General features: G+C 37.8%; 1 protein-coding gene across 1 annotated transcript in view; it reads left to right on the top strand.

Annotated features, from left to right (window-relative positions):
- The window catches only part of LOC122804254 (cytosolic phospholipase A2 zeta-like), a 1,019,603-nt gene that overhangs the window by 23,924 nt on the left and 976,373 nt on the right, over positions 1-19,306 (top strand). The window contains exon 3 of the mRNA XM_044074015.1: positions 11,162-11,298. Coding sequence (XP_043929950.1) covers positions 11,162-11,298 — 137 coding nt within the window. The remainder of the gene's footprint in view (positions 1-11,161; positions 11,299-19,306) is intronic.

Below are 19,306 nucleotides of genomic sequence, written 5' to 3'. Positions count from 1 at the left end.
TTGCTTCCAGCCATGTGTTTAGCATGGTAGATCTCCAAGGTCCAGGCTGTTATATGTAAAGAGACGTGTCTCATATTCCTGAAGGACTAGGCCTGTAGTGATATGTATATTCATTGTTTTCTAATGGCAGTTTCTGAAGTGTTAGTCCACTTATTCATTCATTTCCAGATTTTCTTTCTGGATGTTCTGGATTATGGAGAATATAGTCTTCAAACCCCAGATGTTCACTATTGGTAACAGGTCTGACTTTATATGGTTCATATGCAGAGGCAAATAGACAAGCTGATGATTTACTTTGTGTGGCATAGGAAGAGTCCTGCATTGACTAATTATATCATCTGTAAATAGATTGCCAACTCTGTCATCATTTGTCACTAGAAGGTTACTAAATTATTGGTCAAGGGTGAAATAATTCATTCCACCAGCAGAGTGGTTGCCTCTACTGCTTGCTTCAAGAATGTGTCACGTTGGTAATTTGTGCTGTAATCATACGGTTATCATTTCATACTTCTGCCAAGCATTATAGCTTGAAGTTTCAGTCTTAACGGACAGTATGTCCTTTTTTGAGGGCTTGGTGCCTTTGACTACTGTTAGTATAGTTTTCTTGAGCACTGCTTGGGGTTTTTCTCATCTTCCAGGCACTGCAGAGGTCTTTCAAAATAAATCAGAACAGATATGTGAGCACTTAGTGTCACTTGATCTTTGAAAAGGTTCTTCTGTGGTTGGCTCATTTGATCCTCTTACATTGTACACACCAACTCCTACAACACAACACAATGGTCCTTGAATTTTATGTCATGTTTATATTCTGTAATCTTATCAATAATTATTCTTGCAGTAGTAACCCAGGAGTAAATGATACAGAGGGTTTGATGCAAAGTCTGAGTATAAGAACCTGAGATGTTTAAACAGCAGGTACAAATATATGCAAGTATTCCACATACTTCAGAGAGCCCTTCTTGAAGGGCAACTTTAAGGTAAATACATGTCCATCATTTATTTATTTATTTATTTTGACTCTGGTCCTTCTGAACTCCCTCATTGCTTTCTCTGTTTCCCCTTCCTCCAGCTTATGCAATAAGCCAGTGACTCTTGTTCAGTATTTCCAGAACTTTTCTTATGATGAAGGTACTTAATAAAATCAAAATAAAATGCTGTGTCCGTATGAAGATAAAATCAGTCAAGTTTATTCCAAAGCCAATAGTAAGCGCTTTCGTCTCCTCAGTTGGAGACCTCTTCAGACTAAGGCTTCACACCTTTCTTTATAAAAGCAGAATACAAGACAAATTGCAAAAACCTCGATACTTAATAACATGTTTTCTGGACAGTCTTGTAAATTCACATTTGTCTTTCTGTACAGATAATTCTCTTTTGACAGGTATTCCTGCCAGCCTTTACCCTTTCTTTTTTCACCATCTACTTTACCCAACTGTCAAATGAACTGTTTTTATAGTTATTGTCATTGAACCCCACCCCCATAATCCCTACATTTCTCCAGTTTTTCTTAAGTCATGTGTTACTTGTCCCTTAGTGCCTTCTGCAAAAGGGTAGTGGAATTAGTGCCTTCTGCAAAAGGGTAGTGGAATTGTCCCACTCTCCTGCACTAACTTCCACCTGTATGTTTAAATCCCACCTTGGATTTCTCTGAAACTAGATCACAGGCCTAGTGGAATCAACATGGTCAACACACAAAAAAAATAAGTCAACAAATAAACAAATCACTGGTTATTTCTTTTATTTGCAGTTATGTGTCTGTATTTCTATATATTCCGATTGACATAGTTAGCTGCATACTTTATTTTTGAAAGCTGATGCTCAGGTTTGATATGGACCACTTGCAAACAGGTATTTGTTGAAAAAGTATCATTAATCCAAAAATGAAACAAGAAATGAAATAATTTAAGAAAACCTCACTACAAGATAAGAATTAATATTTATGTAGCAGAGTGTAAAGCTACGTGCCATGGGAATAACTAATGAAAATGTTTCATTATATTTTCTGTTGCATGCAAGCTGCCTTAGTCAATTTGTGCATGTTCTGACCTTAAACTGTATTTATATTTTTTTCTGTAACGTGCTATTTGCATTTTTGAAACATAGCCCCAACCTTATCCTCATCTGCAGACAGGCTGGTTCTGTTCTTGAATTGGTGGATGATGTCAGATGTAAAGCATCCTAACAAAACTAAGGACCAAGCCATTGTGCATTCTGTGACTTGTCTTCAGTGTAATCCCTTTTTAACATCTCCTTATACAAGATGTAGTTTACACAGTTTCACAGTATTCTTCCCTGCACTGACTCCTCCTTCATCTATTTTGCGTGTGCTAGTATTTGGGTTCCTATCAGCATTTCAAATGTTGAAAATGCCGAATTTAATTTAATCGAACTGAAATGTTCGAAATCTCAGAAGAACGAACTGACGGAACATCGATTTATTTCCCAGGGAAAGAAATCGGTGGGCCATTATCAGAGTTTGCTATTTCTTCCACTGTGGTGCGGTCTCGGAGTTGGTATAAAGTAGGGTGTGTGTGTGGGGTGTGGGGGTGAAGCCCCCCCACTTCTGTCAGTGTTTAAAGTATTGAAAACATTTTTTTTTTGCACGGAACACCGATTTCTTTCCCTGGGAAAGAAATCAATGTTCCGTCAATTCGCTCTTTTGAGATTTCGAACATTTCAGTTCGATTAAATTGCATTTGGCATTTTCAGCATTCGATATGCTGATATAGACCCTAGTATGTAAGGTTTGGCTTGGTAACATTGCAAAACTAAACCTAAATCTCTTTCTGAGTTCAGGAATGGTTGTTATTACTTAGAAGGATTCTGGATAGTTTGCCATATGTGTGTTATGGAAAGGAATACCATAAATGTTTATTAAAAGGTAAGAGAAGGTGATCTGAGACAACGTGTGACGTTATTTAGGGTTATGAACCTCTTGGGACAGACCTTGATGATAAACCTACTGCTACTTTCGAAATACAGACAAAATTAATTAGTGTTTTGTTTGTTTTCCTAGAAGTCAGCAGAAGATAAACATAGAGATAAGTGAAAATAAGTAACAGGGAAACCTTGACTGTTTTGAAGATAATAAAAGTTATAAAAGTTGTAAGGGTAGATATAGGAATTATCAGGAACTATTTGGGTTCCACAATAATTTATAATGCATCACAAATTAATTTTCTTTTCTTTCCTTTTTTTATTTTCTTTTAAATAAAATGATTAGGGAAGTGATGAAATGAAGTAAGCAATGGCCCACATCAGTATGAATTTCTGTATAACTAAAATAGTTTTGAATTCCTTGGAAAACAAAATGCCAACAGAAAGTTACTAAACAGCTGAGAAAAAAAAAGAAGATATAAAACTTCATTCTTTTGCTTTGACAACTGGGCTTGTTTTCCAGAGCACAGTAAGACTGGTGGAAATGGAATGCATAAAATAAAGGTGCTACTTGTACAGCTCTACACAAGTGTGCAAAGTTAATGTACGAAAAGTGATACGTTGCCAATATACAAAACTTGCAGACTAGTGGTGCTGGTTACCTGGTATGTGAAGCTGCCCAAACAAACTGTGGCTACAGAGTGTGCAGGAATACTGACACTGATGTGTATGTTTTATTAATTTGTGTAAGCCCTAGATATCTTTGTGAGTTTCTGAAGAATCTTCATATGTTTCTGGGCTTCACCGGTGAGCATCATTTTGGTACAATGTTTGCCTGTATTACAATCACACAACTCTTTCAGCCCCTCAGGTATCTAATTTCACATTTCAGTATTCTGTGATCAGCACAGAAGACATCTCGGATAAACACTCAAAGAAAAAAATACAGAAAAAAAAAATCGCTGAAAATGCAGTTGTACTGTTGATTAAGAACCGGATTCACATTGCAGTATATGCCATAAGTAATACAAAGAAGTGTACTGTTTCATTTGACTAAGGACATGTCTACACTGTAATACTGACTTTGTTACTGCTGTGGACAAGATTTTACATTGTTAGTGACCAAGACACATGAATGATGTTATTCCTGAGGAGAGCCATATATCCTCATGGATACACTTCTGATGTATGGAAAATACCTATTTGAAAAAGGGGGTCCTGTAAAGAGTGATCTAAGGTGTGGAACTTAGTATTGGCAGATATAAATGTCATAGGGAAGAAATTTTACAAGGGTAGAATGCAGGAAGAGAGGTCATGATATGATGTCCCATGCTCAGGCTAAAGCATGGCAGAATGCAGTTACTTGTAATGTCACAGGTGGTGATTATTCCACTGTCCAACTTCTGAACCCTGATGAAGAGTAATTGCTGTACTTATGAGGTGATGACTATGATGCAGAGGAGTGGTGCCATTCAAGGTAGCATGGATACTGGCAGCCTCGTGTTCCTTCATGTACATGCAGGCATACCAGTAGGTGAGTGCTGCCATGCAGTACGTTGTTATATGGCATTTATGCACTGCTAGAATATATGGCTGCATACCAGCTTTGAAATGTGTCCCCATGGAGTAGTTCAGCACTAAGAACAGTAACAGTATAACCTGATACAGCAGATGGTACATATAGAGTTCCTTCTTTTCCAGCTGTACTAATACTTGTACAAGTATTTACTGGTAAGTGATTAATGAGGACATGCTATATTAAAACATTAACTATCTGTTCACAGGTACGGCACTGCAGGAAAAACAAATCAGTGAAAGGCTGAGGCACACCACAGCAGGCCAGTATTGACAGCAGGATAGCTGTCATGAATGATGTTATTACTGTCATGAACATGGCACAACCCAAGGACAATGGCATAGAGCTGCATAGTGTGCTGTCAAAACAAAATCCCCCTAGTGGATAAATGCACTCTGTTGTAGTCAAACAATAATTGTCTAAAATAAGTACAGCTTATGCGCAAACACAATAGGTAGCAATGAAACAATGCTCTGGTAAAAAAACGCTTTAATGACAGCTCAAGTAGTGCATATAGTCAAACAGCATTCCTTTCCCAATAGTAGCAACTAAATTTTTGTGTACAAGTTAAAACAAACACTTTTTTATAAAAAATAATTTAATGAATATTAACTTCTCAGTGTCATGTACAGTCAGCATAAGTTCTAAGATGAAAATTTTTCATTGAGAAGGTATAGAAAGTTCTTCTCTAAATAAATGCATTTACAAAAAATAGAATAGTTACATGGATGTGTATCACGCTTCTTGGTGGTGTTTATACCATATTTATATGTTCTGTTCTTTGTAGCATTTTTCTTCAAATTCAGAACAAGGCTAAATGTTTGGCATAAGGCTAAATACACTAAATTTATTGTGTTACAACCCACTTGTGTAAAAAAGTTTTACAAGATGAGAAATTCTTTAAGATGAAACATTTTTTTCATTGAAAGTGTGTACGAAACTGTTCTCTGAATAAATAAATTTACAAAAAATATAAACAATTTATTACATAGGTATGTACTATTCTTCTGGGTGGTGTGTCTGTCATGATATATATATGGATCTATGTCAAAATAATGAATTACCGTAATGTCGTGTTGCAAAATGGCAAGACTGAAACGACGAAAGTTTAAATTCACAAATGTCCAGATCATTATAAGTTTTCACTGTGAAAGGAGTCAGTTGGCCAGTGTGGTGAATTTTGCCCTTTTCTCCACTGTAGTGTGATCTCAGAGTTTGTATATTTAGTTGGGGGGTGGGGGGGCAGTCACCCCCTTGGGCGGGTTTTAGTTGCTTCTGATTTATTTATTTATTTTTTTTTTAATTTTGTTGGCTGATTGTTTACTTACTATGGGAAAATTTAAGATGATCTGTATGTTCATGAATGCAAACTTTCATTGTTTCTCTCACTGTTTTGCAACTCAATGTTATGGTAATTCGTTATTTTGATATATATATATATATATATATATATATATATATATTGGAATTTTGGCCGTTCTGAACAGAGATCTCCATACAGCGTGGAATTGGAATATTTCCCTTTTCCATACTGTAGTGCGATCTCAAATTTGGTATATTTAAATAGCAGGGGGTGTGGGGGGTGCAGACCCCTGCTAACAACATGTTGGTAATTTTTTGTGTTGTGTTCCTGATTGTAACAGGTGTTCAAAATTCCAAAAGTCGATCATATGGTCTCGGCCATATGAAAGTCAGTTTTTTGGAATTTTGATCATCTGTAGGGGGCATATATATATATATATATATATATATATCTCTCTCTCTCTCTCTCTCTATATATATATATATATATATATATATATATATATATATATATATATATATATAGCTATATCTCCTGTTTCAGAACATTAACTTTTAGATTTTTTGTCTTTAACACTGGCTTAATACTTACAGTTTCATTTAGAGCAGGAAATGTATCAGCCCAAAGTCAACAGATCCATCTTTATTCTGCATTCTCTGTTTCGAATAAACATTCACCACCCCTAATATGTTCAAAAAATAACGTCAAAAACAGAGAATTTGAAAGTGTGCCTTTTACCACTACCCAGTACATGTTTACATAGAGCATTAGCTTCCACCTTTCTCCTAATATCGAAGAGGTTGTCACCAATTTGGTCCTTCAACTTTTTATTAATTAGCCTAAACATGGTATTGCATGGTTGGCATAAGGCTAAATACATTAAATTTCTCATGTTACAGTCAGGATAAGTTCTAAGATGGAAAGTTTGTTCCATTAAGAGGGTGTACAAAGGTCTTCTCTGAGTAAGTACATTTACAAAAAATACAGTTTTTGCATGGATGTGTATTTTAGCTAAGATGGAGTGAACGAGGCAGCCACCCTGGGAGCAAAGTGTTATGGGATGTGATTGGCCAATCCTGCTCTTTCTTCAGTGCAAACAGACATTTAGAAATAAGTTTTGGTCAGAAAATGATTTGCCGTTAACTGAAGATTCCATTATTATAGGAGCTGGTACTTACATTGCAGAGAGGATTATAAACATGGAATAGTGTTATGCTTATCAAGAGGAAAAATAAAAGACGTGAGTTGGTCCTTAGAATGCTTTAATATAAGGAAGTACAGTGCTGTTTTTATTCTTTTGTTTTCTTTTCATTTTCTTATTTTTATTCAAGTTGGTTCAAACAATCTGATCTTCAAGGACTCGTTTAATTTTAGATAACATTGCTTGTCCAGGTATTAAGATGTGTTTTTCGCAAATCATTTGTAGAAAGGAGAGTCAGGTCAGTGTGATTGAAAAGATTTTTTGGATAATATATGGAAAAATGAGCCATTTTAAAATATGGAAATGTATAGCAGATCCAGGCCTAATTTTGGGCACACGTATTTAGACAGAATGGAGTTCAGTTGTAAGGTGAGTAAATACACAAGGTAAGAGAATTTTTGCAACAGATATATCTCAATACTTGACTAACACAAGACAAGATTTTTGCCAGGTAAGAAATTTAGCAGTACACAAACATCAATATTGGATTTATCTGTGCTGGTTATTAATGCAAAGAGCAATAGTAATAAAGCCTTTTTTATTGGAACATTGCACTCACATATGATTGATGTTGCTTGTGAAACATAGTTAGAAAGTAACGACTTGAAACCAGTTTTGTCAGAGTATACATGTTTTTACTGTCACAGACATTCTAACAACAAATCGGATGGATGTTTTATGACAGGGATTAAAGATTGAGATCTGTGGTTATTATATGTATGATGATCACACCAATACTGTAGATTGTGTAATTGTGACAATAAAGGCAATCCTGGAACAGATTACTAGTAGTTGGAGTGTATAGACAACAAAAGTCAAGTGCTGATGACCTAGAGGAACTCATATATTTCTTGTATGTAATACATGAGGAAAAAATAATAGTAGCTGGGGACTTCAATTTACCAGATACAGATTGGAGTAATATTGATTCTACAGCATTAGTTAGGAAATTATTTACAACATATATTCAGGAACAAAAATCATTGCAGATTGTAAACAAACTTACCACGGAAAGGAACATACTAGGCAGTGTGTTTCTAAGGAGATGATTATTTCATGTTAGGTTTTACCTCCTTTGATATGTGGTGATCATGGAGGTATAAAGGTTAAGCTATTGTTAGATACGTCTGTCAAACTGAAATCTAAGCCAGTGCAGAGAACATTAATAACAGAACACAGGAACAACAGTCACTGTGTAAAATTGTTTGGAATGATGCATTTAGTGGAAAAACAGCTTAAGGAATTTGGTAAATTTTGAAAGGAAAATTGTTTGAGTGTAAAAAGTAAATAATAAAAAATGTTTAACATCAGGATCCAGGCACATAAAGTCAGAAGAATATATTTACATCAGAATTATCACCAATCCCTTTTTCCCATTTTATATATAGTGTCAGGGTGTCTTGTAAACTGTCTCCATCTCTCTTGATTCAATGCCACTCTCCCACCTTGTTCAACACTCATGTCTGACTGCTGCAGGTCTTCTCTCACATAATCCCTCCATCCCTTTGCTGGGCACCTTTGTTTCCTCTTGCCTACTTTGTCTGTCCCAAATCTTCCTCATCAGATTGTCTTCTGGTTTTCTGCATGGTTTACCTCCATTAAGTCACAAATAAAATATGCGACCAGCCAAATAACCTACTCACAATGTCAGAAACTGCACTTTCGACTGCTGAAAACAGTGAAAGTGCAACACAGTGAATTCAACTATCCGGAAATGTCGAGTGTGTTTGAAGCACGCAACATTTTCGGATGTCTCCAAACACCGTTATGCAGGGGGGCAAGCCCCCCTGCACCTCCCACCCACTGCTAATTTAATATACTAACTCTGAGATTGCACTACAGTGAAGGAAAGGGTATATGTCCCTATCCTCACTGTAGTGTGATCTGCACTCGGAATGCCAAATTCACATGAGCAAATGCACACTGGCATTCGCTCATTTGAATTCACAACTATGTGATTCAACATTTACAAATCTTGCCGTTGTACTTTCACACTTTATTGCATCATACAACAATCTCCCGACCTTATGAAGGTAAACCCTTCTGCATATGTACATGAACCATTACAATCTGTTCTCTTTGACCTTTTCTGCAATTAGGGCTACTTTGGCTTCTGCTCTGATATTCTCATTTCTTTGTCTGTACCATAGTGTTCATCCTAACACCTGCTTCAGGCACTTCATGTCTATTACCTCTGGATTTCTTAACTGCTCTGCCTTAACTGCCCAGGTATGCATCACTGGTTTGTACACCTTACTTTTTAACTTTTTTGTTATTCTTCTGTCCTACACTCCCCCTGGGACTGTGCCAGTTTTTTGCAGCCCCTCTGATTCTAGCTTTGACCCCCTCATTCAGACCTCCCTTCTTAACCACCCCTCCCAGATACTTAAAGTAATTAACCTGTTCCACCATCTTCCCTTTTATCTCATTTCTCAGTGTCTTCTGTTTTCCCTATTTGCTTTCATTACATCTCTACTCGGTTTCATTCTGTGTGCCTTCAGTTTTACATTCCACTTCCCTATCCTTTGCTGAAGTTATTGCCCAGAGTCTGTATGTAATGCTACATCATCTGCATACAGCAAATTTAATGAGCTATCCCATCTAGTTTGAATAATTGTGGGCTCAGAGATGAACCATGATGCACACCCACTCCTGCTGGGAACCCATCTGTGAGACTGAACACTGCCCATACTAGATAAAAATGAGGCAATTAAGATGAGAGATAATGTTAGACATGGAAATGTGGTTGAAACTATAACTTTCAAACTGGAATAAACTGGACAAATAAACATAATGTGAGATGATCACAACAAATGTAAAGGAATTTTATATAAAGATATTGAGCATAATAGTAAGCCATTTTATAATATTATATATTTTAATAATATATAAGATGTGATAGGAGTAAAGACAAAACAATAAATTCTTGTGTAGATTGTAAAATTTAGTCTCAAACACAAGTTATAGATAATATTTACAACATCTTATGCAAACCAGTTTGGCTCCACAAAGGGGATGATAAATTGTGTTAGTAACGTCCAAGTTAACTTCAGATACAGAAATTAAATTAGATTATATTGAAAAAGAACTACAATAAAGGGACACAAACAAAGCACAGGAGGTGATGGCATTAATAATAATGACCAGAGAACACTTCAGCATGAGCTTACAGAGCCATTATATCTGTTGTTCTTTAGGCCATCTAAGTATGGGGAGGTACCTCAAGACAGGAGACATACACTTGCTTAATCCATCTTTAAGGGAGAAGGGAATAGGACAAACTCAGAGTCATATAGACTCATAAGCTTACTTTCTTTGAGAACCTATAAGTTTACTTTCTTGTTGTCGTAAAATAATGGAAAAGGTTATTGAATGTTGAAACCCTAGATCAGCATGCATATATTAAAAATACATATATAACTACTTGCAACATAATGTTCTGTAATAGCTGTAAATGAAAAATTGTGCTGCAATGTAATTTATATAGACAACTTTAGCCTTTGATAGGGCCATATGGAAAACACTGATCAGTTAATTAGAACAACCAGGTATTAATGTAATCATGATAAGATAGCTGCATGGCTTACAAATAGGACATGGCAAGCATCATACAGCAAATGGACAGGTGAAATTCTAGGTTACAGTCAGGGTAGCAGCATAGCAAGGGTGGGGCAAAGGAAGCAATCGCCCCTGGTGCAAAGTATTACAGGACACAATCGTGAGTACTTAAATACCGGTACAGAAGCAATTCTTTTTATTTGGGTCTTCACTCTGATTGGAGGTGTGGATAGGCTGTGCTAAAATCAGCTGAAGTCTTGCTTTTTTTCTGTTAAAGAGCTAAGGATGGCATGGATTTTTGCAGTAAGGAAACCATTGGACCAATCGGCTTCTTACAGTCAGCTGCAGTGGAAGTTTTTTTTTTTTGCTCTTTAGTCAAAGAGATTGGGGGGGTTAGGTGGTTAGACTGTAGGGAAGCTGATGGACTAATTGTCTTCACTTGAAGAGCTAAGGGGTGGGGTGGACTTAAGAGACTGGCACTGGGCACTAGATGGGCCGACCATGGCTTTGCCTTACTTTATGCCCAGCCCTGTAACTTTTAATTCAGTGCTCTCACTCACATTAAATATTTTTATAACAATGTTACAGGTAGAATGAATGCAAAGATAAAGGGATGACAATAAGCTTCCTGCACCTTTTATTTTAACAGTATCAAAAGCTGACTGCTATGTAGTGCTACGATTGCCTACAGCATCATCATCTCCATTACAAACAAAAACAATTTGGAATGACAGCAATCCAGTATGGAATGAAACATTTCAGTATCGAATTGACAGTGCTGTGAAGGTAAGAACTTTTTCATGCAGACATTCAAATATTACAGTAAAATTGACAACAATGTGTAGAGTAGTTGTGAGCACTGAACAATTCCTATTTCTTTAATCTAAAGGACATTCATATTTTATTGATTTGCCCTTTTAATATGGTATTTATTCAGTTTTACAGTAGCATACACTCTACTGTTTGTTTGTCTTTTCGGCTTTTCCCTGTTAGGGGTCGCCACAGCGGAACTCTGGTCCGCTAATGATTGGCAGTAGATTTTTATGGTGCTGAGTTGCCAGCCCGACGCCCAACCTTCAGCAAAGCATACACTCTACTATGAGTAGTATTTATTTGATTTTTTTTTTCAAAACAGGTTTATTGTTTTAACATATAAGAGAAATATCATAACAATTTTATACAAGTAATTAAAAATAGGTATTATTATAATATTCAACAAAACAACTAAAGTATTTACAAAGACATCCACTACAATCAGATCAATTAATTAAACTAAAATACCATGCTATTGAAATTAAAAATTTTTAACAAATTTTGTAAATTATCCCATACAATAAAATAAGATGTTTTTCTGTTTGTTCTAGTCCTAATTGTGTTTATTTCCATATGGCACACTATATTCATAACATTTTTAAATTCATTGAACGAAGGAGGTGTATCTGAAATCCAATTTCTAGTTATTATTTTCCTAGCCACTGCTAGAATAGACCATAACAAGGGAAGCTTAACCTTTTAACACTTTGAGGTACAGGTGTGTTGAATAATATAAGAGATTTAGAAATAATGAAATTATCTGTAAAAAGAGCCTGCAAAAATTCATTAATTGACTTCCAGTAATCTTTCAATTTTATACAGTCATAAAACATATGAGACCAGTCAGCATTAATTTCTACATTACATCTCTTACATAGATTATCTTTATTATTTATTTTATTCATCATCAAAGGTGTATAAAAAGATCTATGTAAAAAATTCCATGTATAAAGTCTCCAGACAATGGAAGACGTAGTTCTATAAGCAGATTCCAATATATATTGTTTATCTTGTTGATTTGGTGGGTCCCCATTAATAGAAGTGAAATAATTCCAGTATGAATCTACACTGTAAAAAGTTTCTTGTCTGATAACTTTATGTATGTATGAAAGTTTACCTTTATCAGAAACTTTATGTTGTAAATTTAATATCAAGTAATCAATCAGTGTTGGAATAGATTCTTTAACATTTATAGACATTAAATCTATTTTATTAATGAGATGTTGTCTAAAGGTCTGAACCTCTAACCAGCAAGTTTCTCTTAGATCAAATTCTTGTTTTAAGAAATCTAGATTTTTAACTTTATTATCAGATATCAACTGATACCAGTACTTTAGATCATTATCTATAGCTAAATGAGTTCCTTCAGAAGTAGATGACAAAAGCATACCCTGAGTATACATTATAGGAAATACAATAAAATTCCATTCCCTATACTTAGGGTGCATGAATATAAAGCTACGATAACTAATAATAATATTTAATGGGTAACAAACCATATGTTTAGGTGTAATAGGTGAAGTACAAAATTCCTTTAGTAACCATAACATGGAGATGTTCTTCGTTTTCCATTGCTGCAGTCCTTACTATTGGGTATAGTCCGCGTCCCAGTCGGCCCGAATACCAGAGTATAAGGCTGACGTCGGTCATGGCGCCTTAGACTGACGTCAGTACGTCAGGGTACTAATGCGCATGACCGACGTCATATCCTCAGTCTTTTTTGCCGCATGGTCCGATGCAGAAGCAGTTTTGCGAGTGCAGGTTGGCGTTCTGAGATATTTCCGAAACCGGAGTTTCAGACCGAAACAGAGTTGGCTAAGTACCCCGTTGGGGAACATTTTGGTTTTTTCTTGCCTCAGTATTTTACCGGATGTCAGAAAAAGTGAATAACTGTATTTCTTGTGGGAAACAGATACCTCATAGGGATTACCATACTTTGTGTATACCTTGCTTAGGGCCTGAGCACGACGTTGTTGGTTGCCGCTCTTGTGCTAGGTTTAACAAACGCACTATTAAGAGGAGGTTAGACTGTGCCAGGTTAGTGTTTGGGAAACGTTGCAATTATAAAATGCCGTCGGATGCTCCGACGCCCGCTTCGTCCAAGAAGCGCAAGGACAAGTCAGTAAAGCCTAGGGTTGATGAACCGGCAGTCCCGGACGTCGGTTCTTTAGACGGCTCAGTGGAGCCAGAGGTTTTGCCAGGAGTTTCCATGGAGTCTCAGGCAGAAACTTTACTTCTACAGGATGTGCCTTCTCAGGAGGTAGGCCTAGCTGAGGGGGCTTCTCAGGTAACTGTGCTCCCCTCTATTTCAAAGGTAGTTAGAGCCTCTCCTACTGTTGCCAGAACTTCTCTGAGAGGTAGGCCTAGTTCAGCTTCAGTGGGGGCTTCTCCTAGCATTTCGGGTTCTGTACCTAAGAAACACATGCTTAAAATGGCAGAGGATTTGATTACTATGATTAGAGGTTCTATGCCCCCACCTGATAAGAGGCCTAGGGTGGAACCGGAGTTTGATAGTTTTGAACAGTGTTCAGAGGCTTCAGAGTCTTCTGCGGAAGACTTGCATGAATATCCTGCTTATTCTGATTCTGATGTGGATGATTCCACTCCTACAGCTTCTCCTCCTGAGGATTTCTCATTTTCAGAGACTCTGCATTCCATGAGGGAGCATTTTAAATGGGAAGGCCAGGATTACTCTGATTCCAGGAAAAGGCTTAGGGAATTCTTGTTTTTGCCCCAGCATAGGCCCTTAGCTATTCCTCCTGTGTTGAATGTGGTTGAAGATGTTTTTGCAGAGGCTTCCCTGAACCCTGACTCCTTGCCTCCTGCTCCTGTTAAGCCTGATAGGTATTATAGGGTGCCCGAAGCTCATAAGTATTTGTTTAGGAGTCCTAGGGCGGACCCGGAAACTGTTTCTCAGGGGCCTAAGGGTGTTAAAGCTTCTGTGGTTAAAAATCCTGTTCCCACTGATAAAGAGGCAAGGGCTTTGGATAGGTGGGGAAAGAAAGTGTATACTTCTTCCACTCTAGCCATGAGAGCGTTGAATTGTCAGTTTCATATGCTAAAATATCAAAATTATCTCCTTTCACAATTGAAATCTAAGGTGGATGCTTTGGCGGAAGGTATTGAGTGTAAAGAGTTGCTGGATTTGGTTCATGTGTCTGAACAAGTGGGTAAGCATTCTTTGCAATGTGGTTTTGATGCTGTACAGGCCTCCTCGAGGGTGGCTGCTACTAGTTCTGTTCTTCGCAGGCATGCCTGGTTGAAGGATCAGAATTTAGCTGAGCATGTTAAGACAAGGATTTTGGATGCTCCTTTACAGTCTGATGTGTTGTTTGGATCGCCTGTGGAAGCAGTTTTAAAGAAAATGGAGGACAAAGCTAAGTCTATGCAAACTGTTAAAGATTTTTTGCAGGTGCAGCCTCCGAAGTTTAGTAGAAATTGGCCTGCTAAGGAGTGGACATATCCTGCTTATGATTCCCAGTCTAGGGGTAGGTCTAGACGTGGTAGGGGCAGGGCTCAAGGTTATTTTAGGCCTAGATCAGGGAGTTCACCTGCTCAGACTTCTGGTGAGGGCAGGGGTCAGTCCTTTCGTAAACAGACCCAATGACCTGCCTTTTCAGCTGCCAGTGGATTCTCGTCTGGCAGCTCCTTTGGGAGGAAGACTGTCTCTTTTCAAAGAAAATTGGGATTTAATTACTCAAGACAGATGGGTGTTGGATATCATTCACCACGGTTACAGATTTTATTTTCACACTATGCCCCCTTTCAAAGGCATGCCAGACGTTCCTCCTCCACAAAGAAAAGAGGCTCACAAGCAAGTTTCTCAGTTACTCCAGATAGGGGCCATTCAGCCAGTCCCTGTATCAGAAAGGGGCCTAGGTTTTTATTCTCGCCTGTTCCTAGTACCAAAGAAGGGGAACACATGGAGACCAATTTTGGATTTATCTCTCCTCAACACTTATCTGGACATTCCCAAGTTCAAGATGTTGACGTTACAACAACTTTTACCTCTGCTGGGCAAAGATCACTGGATGGTAACTTTAGATCTCAAGGAAGCTTACCTTCATGTGCCTATAAAGCTAAGTTGCAGGAAGTATCTGCGGTTTCGAACTGGAAATTCTCATTATCAGTTCTCTGCATTGCCCTTTGGCTTATCTACTGCGCCCAGAGTGTTCACAAAGGTTCTGGCTCCAGTGATAGCTTACTTCAGGCTTCAAGGAATTCAAATCTATCCTTACTTGGACGATTGCCTGATTCTGGCTCAAGAAAAGGAAGACCTTCTACAACATCTGGATTATGTTATAGCAGTGCTAAGATGCCTAGGGTATTCTGTGAACGAAATAAAGTCCAGTCTAGTACCCTCTCAAGACATGTGCTTTCTGGGTGTGAGACTGAATACAGCAGCCCAGATGGCCTTCTTAACCCCGGACAAACAAAAGAGTCTGTCACTTTACTTCCATCAACTATCTCATCAGTCCGTGCTGACTGCAAGGTCAGTCCTTCAAGCATTAGGGTTCATGGCATCTTGTATTCTGGTGCTTCCCAATGCCAAACTGCATATGAGGAAGCTGCAATGGTATCTCAAAAATGTATGGACACAGCACTGCCAGGATTTGGACACTGTCATTCAAATTATACCTTGCCTTCAAAAAGAATTCTTGTGGTGGGCTCAGGAATGTCACCTAAACAAGGGACTCTCTGTGACCCGGCCAGAGGCGAGTCAGATTTTAACGACAGATGCCTCGGACATTGCTTGGGGAGCTCATCTAAATGGAAAGTGGATACAAGACAAGTGGCCTGCCAGACTACAGCATCTACATATCAACATGAAGGAGATGTTAGCAGTCCAGTTTGCATTGATGGCTTTCAAGGAGTTTCTTCTTCTAGGGCAGGTGTTGATTCTAACAGACAACACAACTGTCATGTGGTACATCAACAAGCAAGGGGGAACACATTCTTATCCTCTATGCAGGCAAGCAATGATTTTATGGGAGACTGCGCTAAGCTTGCAACTAACTCTTCAGGCAAGGTTTCTGCCAGGAGCACAGAACTCCTTAGCAGATGTGTTAAGCAGACAAATCATGGATCCCCACGAGTGGAAACTGGATCTTCATGTATTTCAGACATTGACAGTGTCATGGGGAACTCCAGACATAGATCTGTTCGCTTCTCCACTAAACCACCAGCTGCCAAAGTATTGCACAAAGGGGTTTCATCACACAGCTTGGAAAGTGGATGCTCTGTCTTTCAGTTGGAAAAACCTTCATGTGTATGCCTTTCCACCTCTGCCTCTTCTTCCAAAGGTACTATTGAAGGTCAGACAAGACAGGCCAAGGGTGATTTTGATAGCTCCAGATTGGCCTCGGCAACACTGGTACCCACTACTGCGCAGTCTGGTAAAGAAGCCTCCATGGCCTTTACCTCTGATTCCTCATCTGTTATCTCAGAAGGACGGTCATCTGCTCCATGTCAAGCTTCATTCTCTTCATCTAACAGCCTGGCATATTCTCTGTTGAAACACAGCAGGTCTCAACTTCCTCAACAGGTTTTAAATGTGATTATGGAAGCTAGAAGACCTAGTACAAGGAAGGTGTACGCAGAAAAATGGAAAAGATTTTTATTTTGGAGTACAGCAAAGAATTTGGAGATTTCTGAGCCTAATTTGAGTGTGGCTCTTCAATATCTTACTGAGTTATTGGACAAAGGTTTGTCCTTTTCTTCCATTAAGATTCATGCTGCAGCAATTTCAGCTCACTATGATTGTGACCCACCATTGTTTTCGCATCCTTTGTTCAAGCAGTTTCTTAGAGGGGCAAAGAATATAAGACCCCCACGTAGAGCTCCTACTCCTGCTTGGGATCTCAATTTTGTGTTGGAAAAACTTACTCTACAACCTTTTGAGCCTGCGGCTACTGCTGAATTGAAATACTTGTCATGGAAGACTGCTTTTCTGTTGGCTATTACTTCTGCAAGAAGGGTGTCTGAGTTGCAGGCCCTTATGGCAGTAGAGCCCTTTTTGATTTTCCATACGGATAGGGTATCATTACGTACTAATCCTTCCTTTATGCCTAAGGTGGTTTCTAGTGTGGCTTTAAACCAAACTATTCATTTGCCTACTTTTTATGCAGACCCCCAAAATAAAGGGGAAAAGATTTTGCACACTTTAGATGTTCACAGACAATTGCGTTATTATTTAAGCAGGACTAAAGATTTTAGGCAGTCTCAGCAGTTGTTTGTTTCTTTTGCTTTGAGTTCACAGGGCAAGCCTGTGTCAAAACAAACTATTTCTAGGTGGATTGGCTTTTGCATTGCATTTTGTTATTCCCATCATGGAAAAGAAATTCCAGCTGGGATTAGGCCTCATTCCACTAGGGCTACTGCCACTTCAACAGCATTTCTAAGGGGGGTGGCAACTAAGGATATTTTGGAAGCGGCTACTTGGAGTTCAGTGCATACTTTCTCTAAGCATTATCACCTTCCTATTTACTCTAAGTCTAGGGCTGGTTTTGCCACAGCTGTCTTGCAAGGCATGTTGTCAGCTCCTACTTCTTTATGATTTGCCAGCCTCCCTTACCTCTGCTTTGGGATTCTACCCAATAGTAAGGACTGCAGCAATGGAAAACGAAGAACATAGTACAGTTTTGTACCTACCATAAATGTAGATGTTCGAGGATTCCATTGCTGCAGTCCAATACCTCCCTCCTTCCCCTCTGTGTTTAGGGGTGGTTGTGTAGGTGAGTTTACATGCTTATATTTTTGTATATTTTCTTGTATATATTGTGCATGTTTTTGGTGCAGGTATTTTGGGCCTTGTCTTTTTAGGGTCTTCTGACATCTGGGGCAAGAAAAGACTGAGGATATGACGTCGGTCATGCGCATTAGTACCCTGACGTACTGACGTCAGTCTAAGGCGCCATGACCGACGTCAGCCTTATACTCTGGTATTCGGGCCGACTGGGACGCGGACTATACCCAATAGTAAGGACTGCAGCAATGGAATCCTCGAACATCTACATTTATGGTAGGTACAAAACTGTACTTTATTTACAATCATATTTTTATGTGTTAAGGAGATTTTCATGAAGTGTATACTAATTAGCTCCCAATAATCTTTCCATTTTGTGACATATGACTGATCTATTAATAAAGTAATAACTTTTACAATAGAAGAGATAGTATATAAATTAAAGTCTGGAAAAGAAATACCCCCTTGAGACCAGCTATTAGTATGTTTCTTTAATGCAATCCTAGGTCTATTAGGTGCCCATAAGAAATTTAACATTAGTGTGTTCAGTTTCTTGATAATTATTTTTGTAGGTGGAAGTATTATTGATTGTATTAAGTATAAAATCTTGGGGAATATTATCATTTTAATAATTGTAAGTCTCTCCTCCATAGTAAAAAACATATTATTCCAGGTATTAAAAATATTTTGTATATTAAGAAAACAGGTATTATAATTATTATATATAATAGATTTAATATCTTTAGATAGTATTATACCTAAATAAGTTATCTGACCTGAATTAGGTACATATTTAGTAAAATCACTAATGAGAATATTTTTTCGTGTATATATATATAGGTAGTATTTTAGTTTTTTCTTCATTGAATATTAAACCAGAAATACTTTTAAAATTCATCATGTTATCAAATAGAGACTGTATAGAAGAATTAGATCCTGCTGATGTAATTAGAACATCATCTGCAAAAAGTTGAATTTTGGATGCTGTATTTTCATCTATTTCAAAACCCTCTATGTCAGTACTGTTTCTGATCAAATTAGCCCAAGGCTCCATTACTAAAGTGAATAATAGTGGAGAAAGTGGACATCCTTGTTTTGTACCTTTAAGAATGGGTATTTTTTGTGAAACATATGTTCCTACCTTAATATAAGCCAACGTTCCTTTGTATAAATGTTCAATTAGATTTACAAATGCATCCGAGAAGTTTGTGCACTTCATTAAGGTAAACAGATAGT

This window comes from Protopterus annectens, chromosome 6.part0 (assembly GCF_019279795.1).
Source record: "Protopterus annectens isolate FY-2018-M chromosome 6.part0, PAN1.0, whole genome shotgun sequence".
NCBI lineage: Eukaryota > Metazoa > Chordata > Ceratodontiformes > Protopteridae > Protopterus > Protopterus annectens.
The sequence above is the reverse complement of the archived record's forward strand: the minus strand, read 5'-3'. Positions and strand labels throughout refer to the sequence as shown.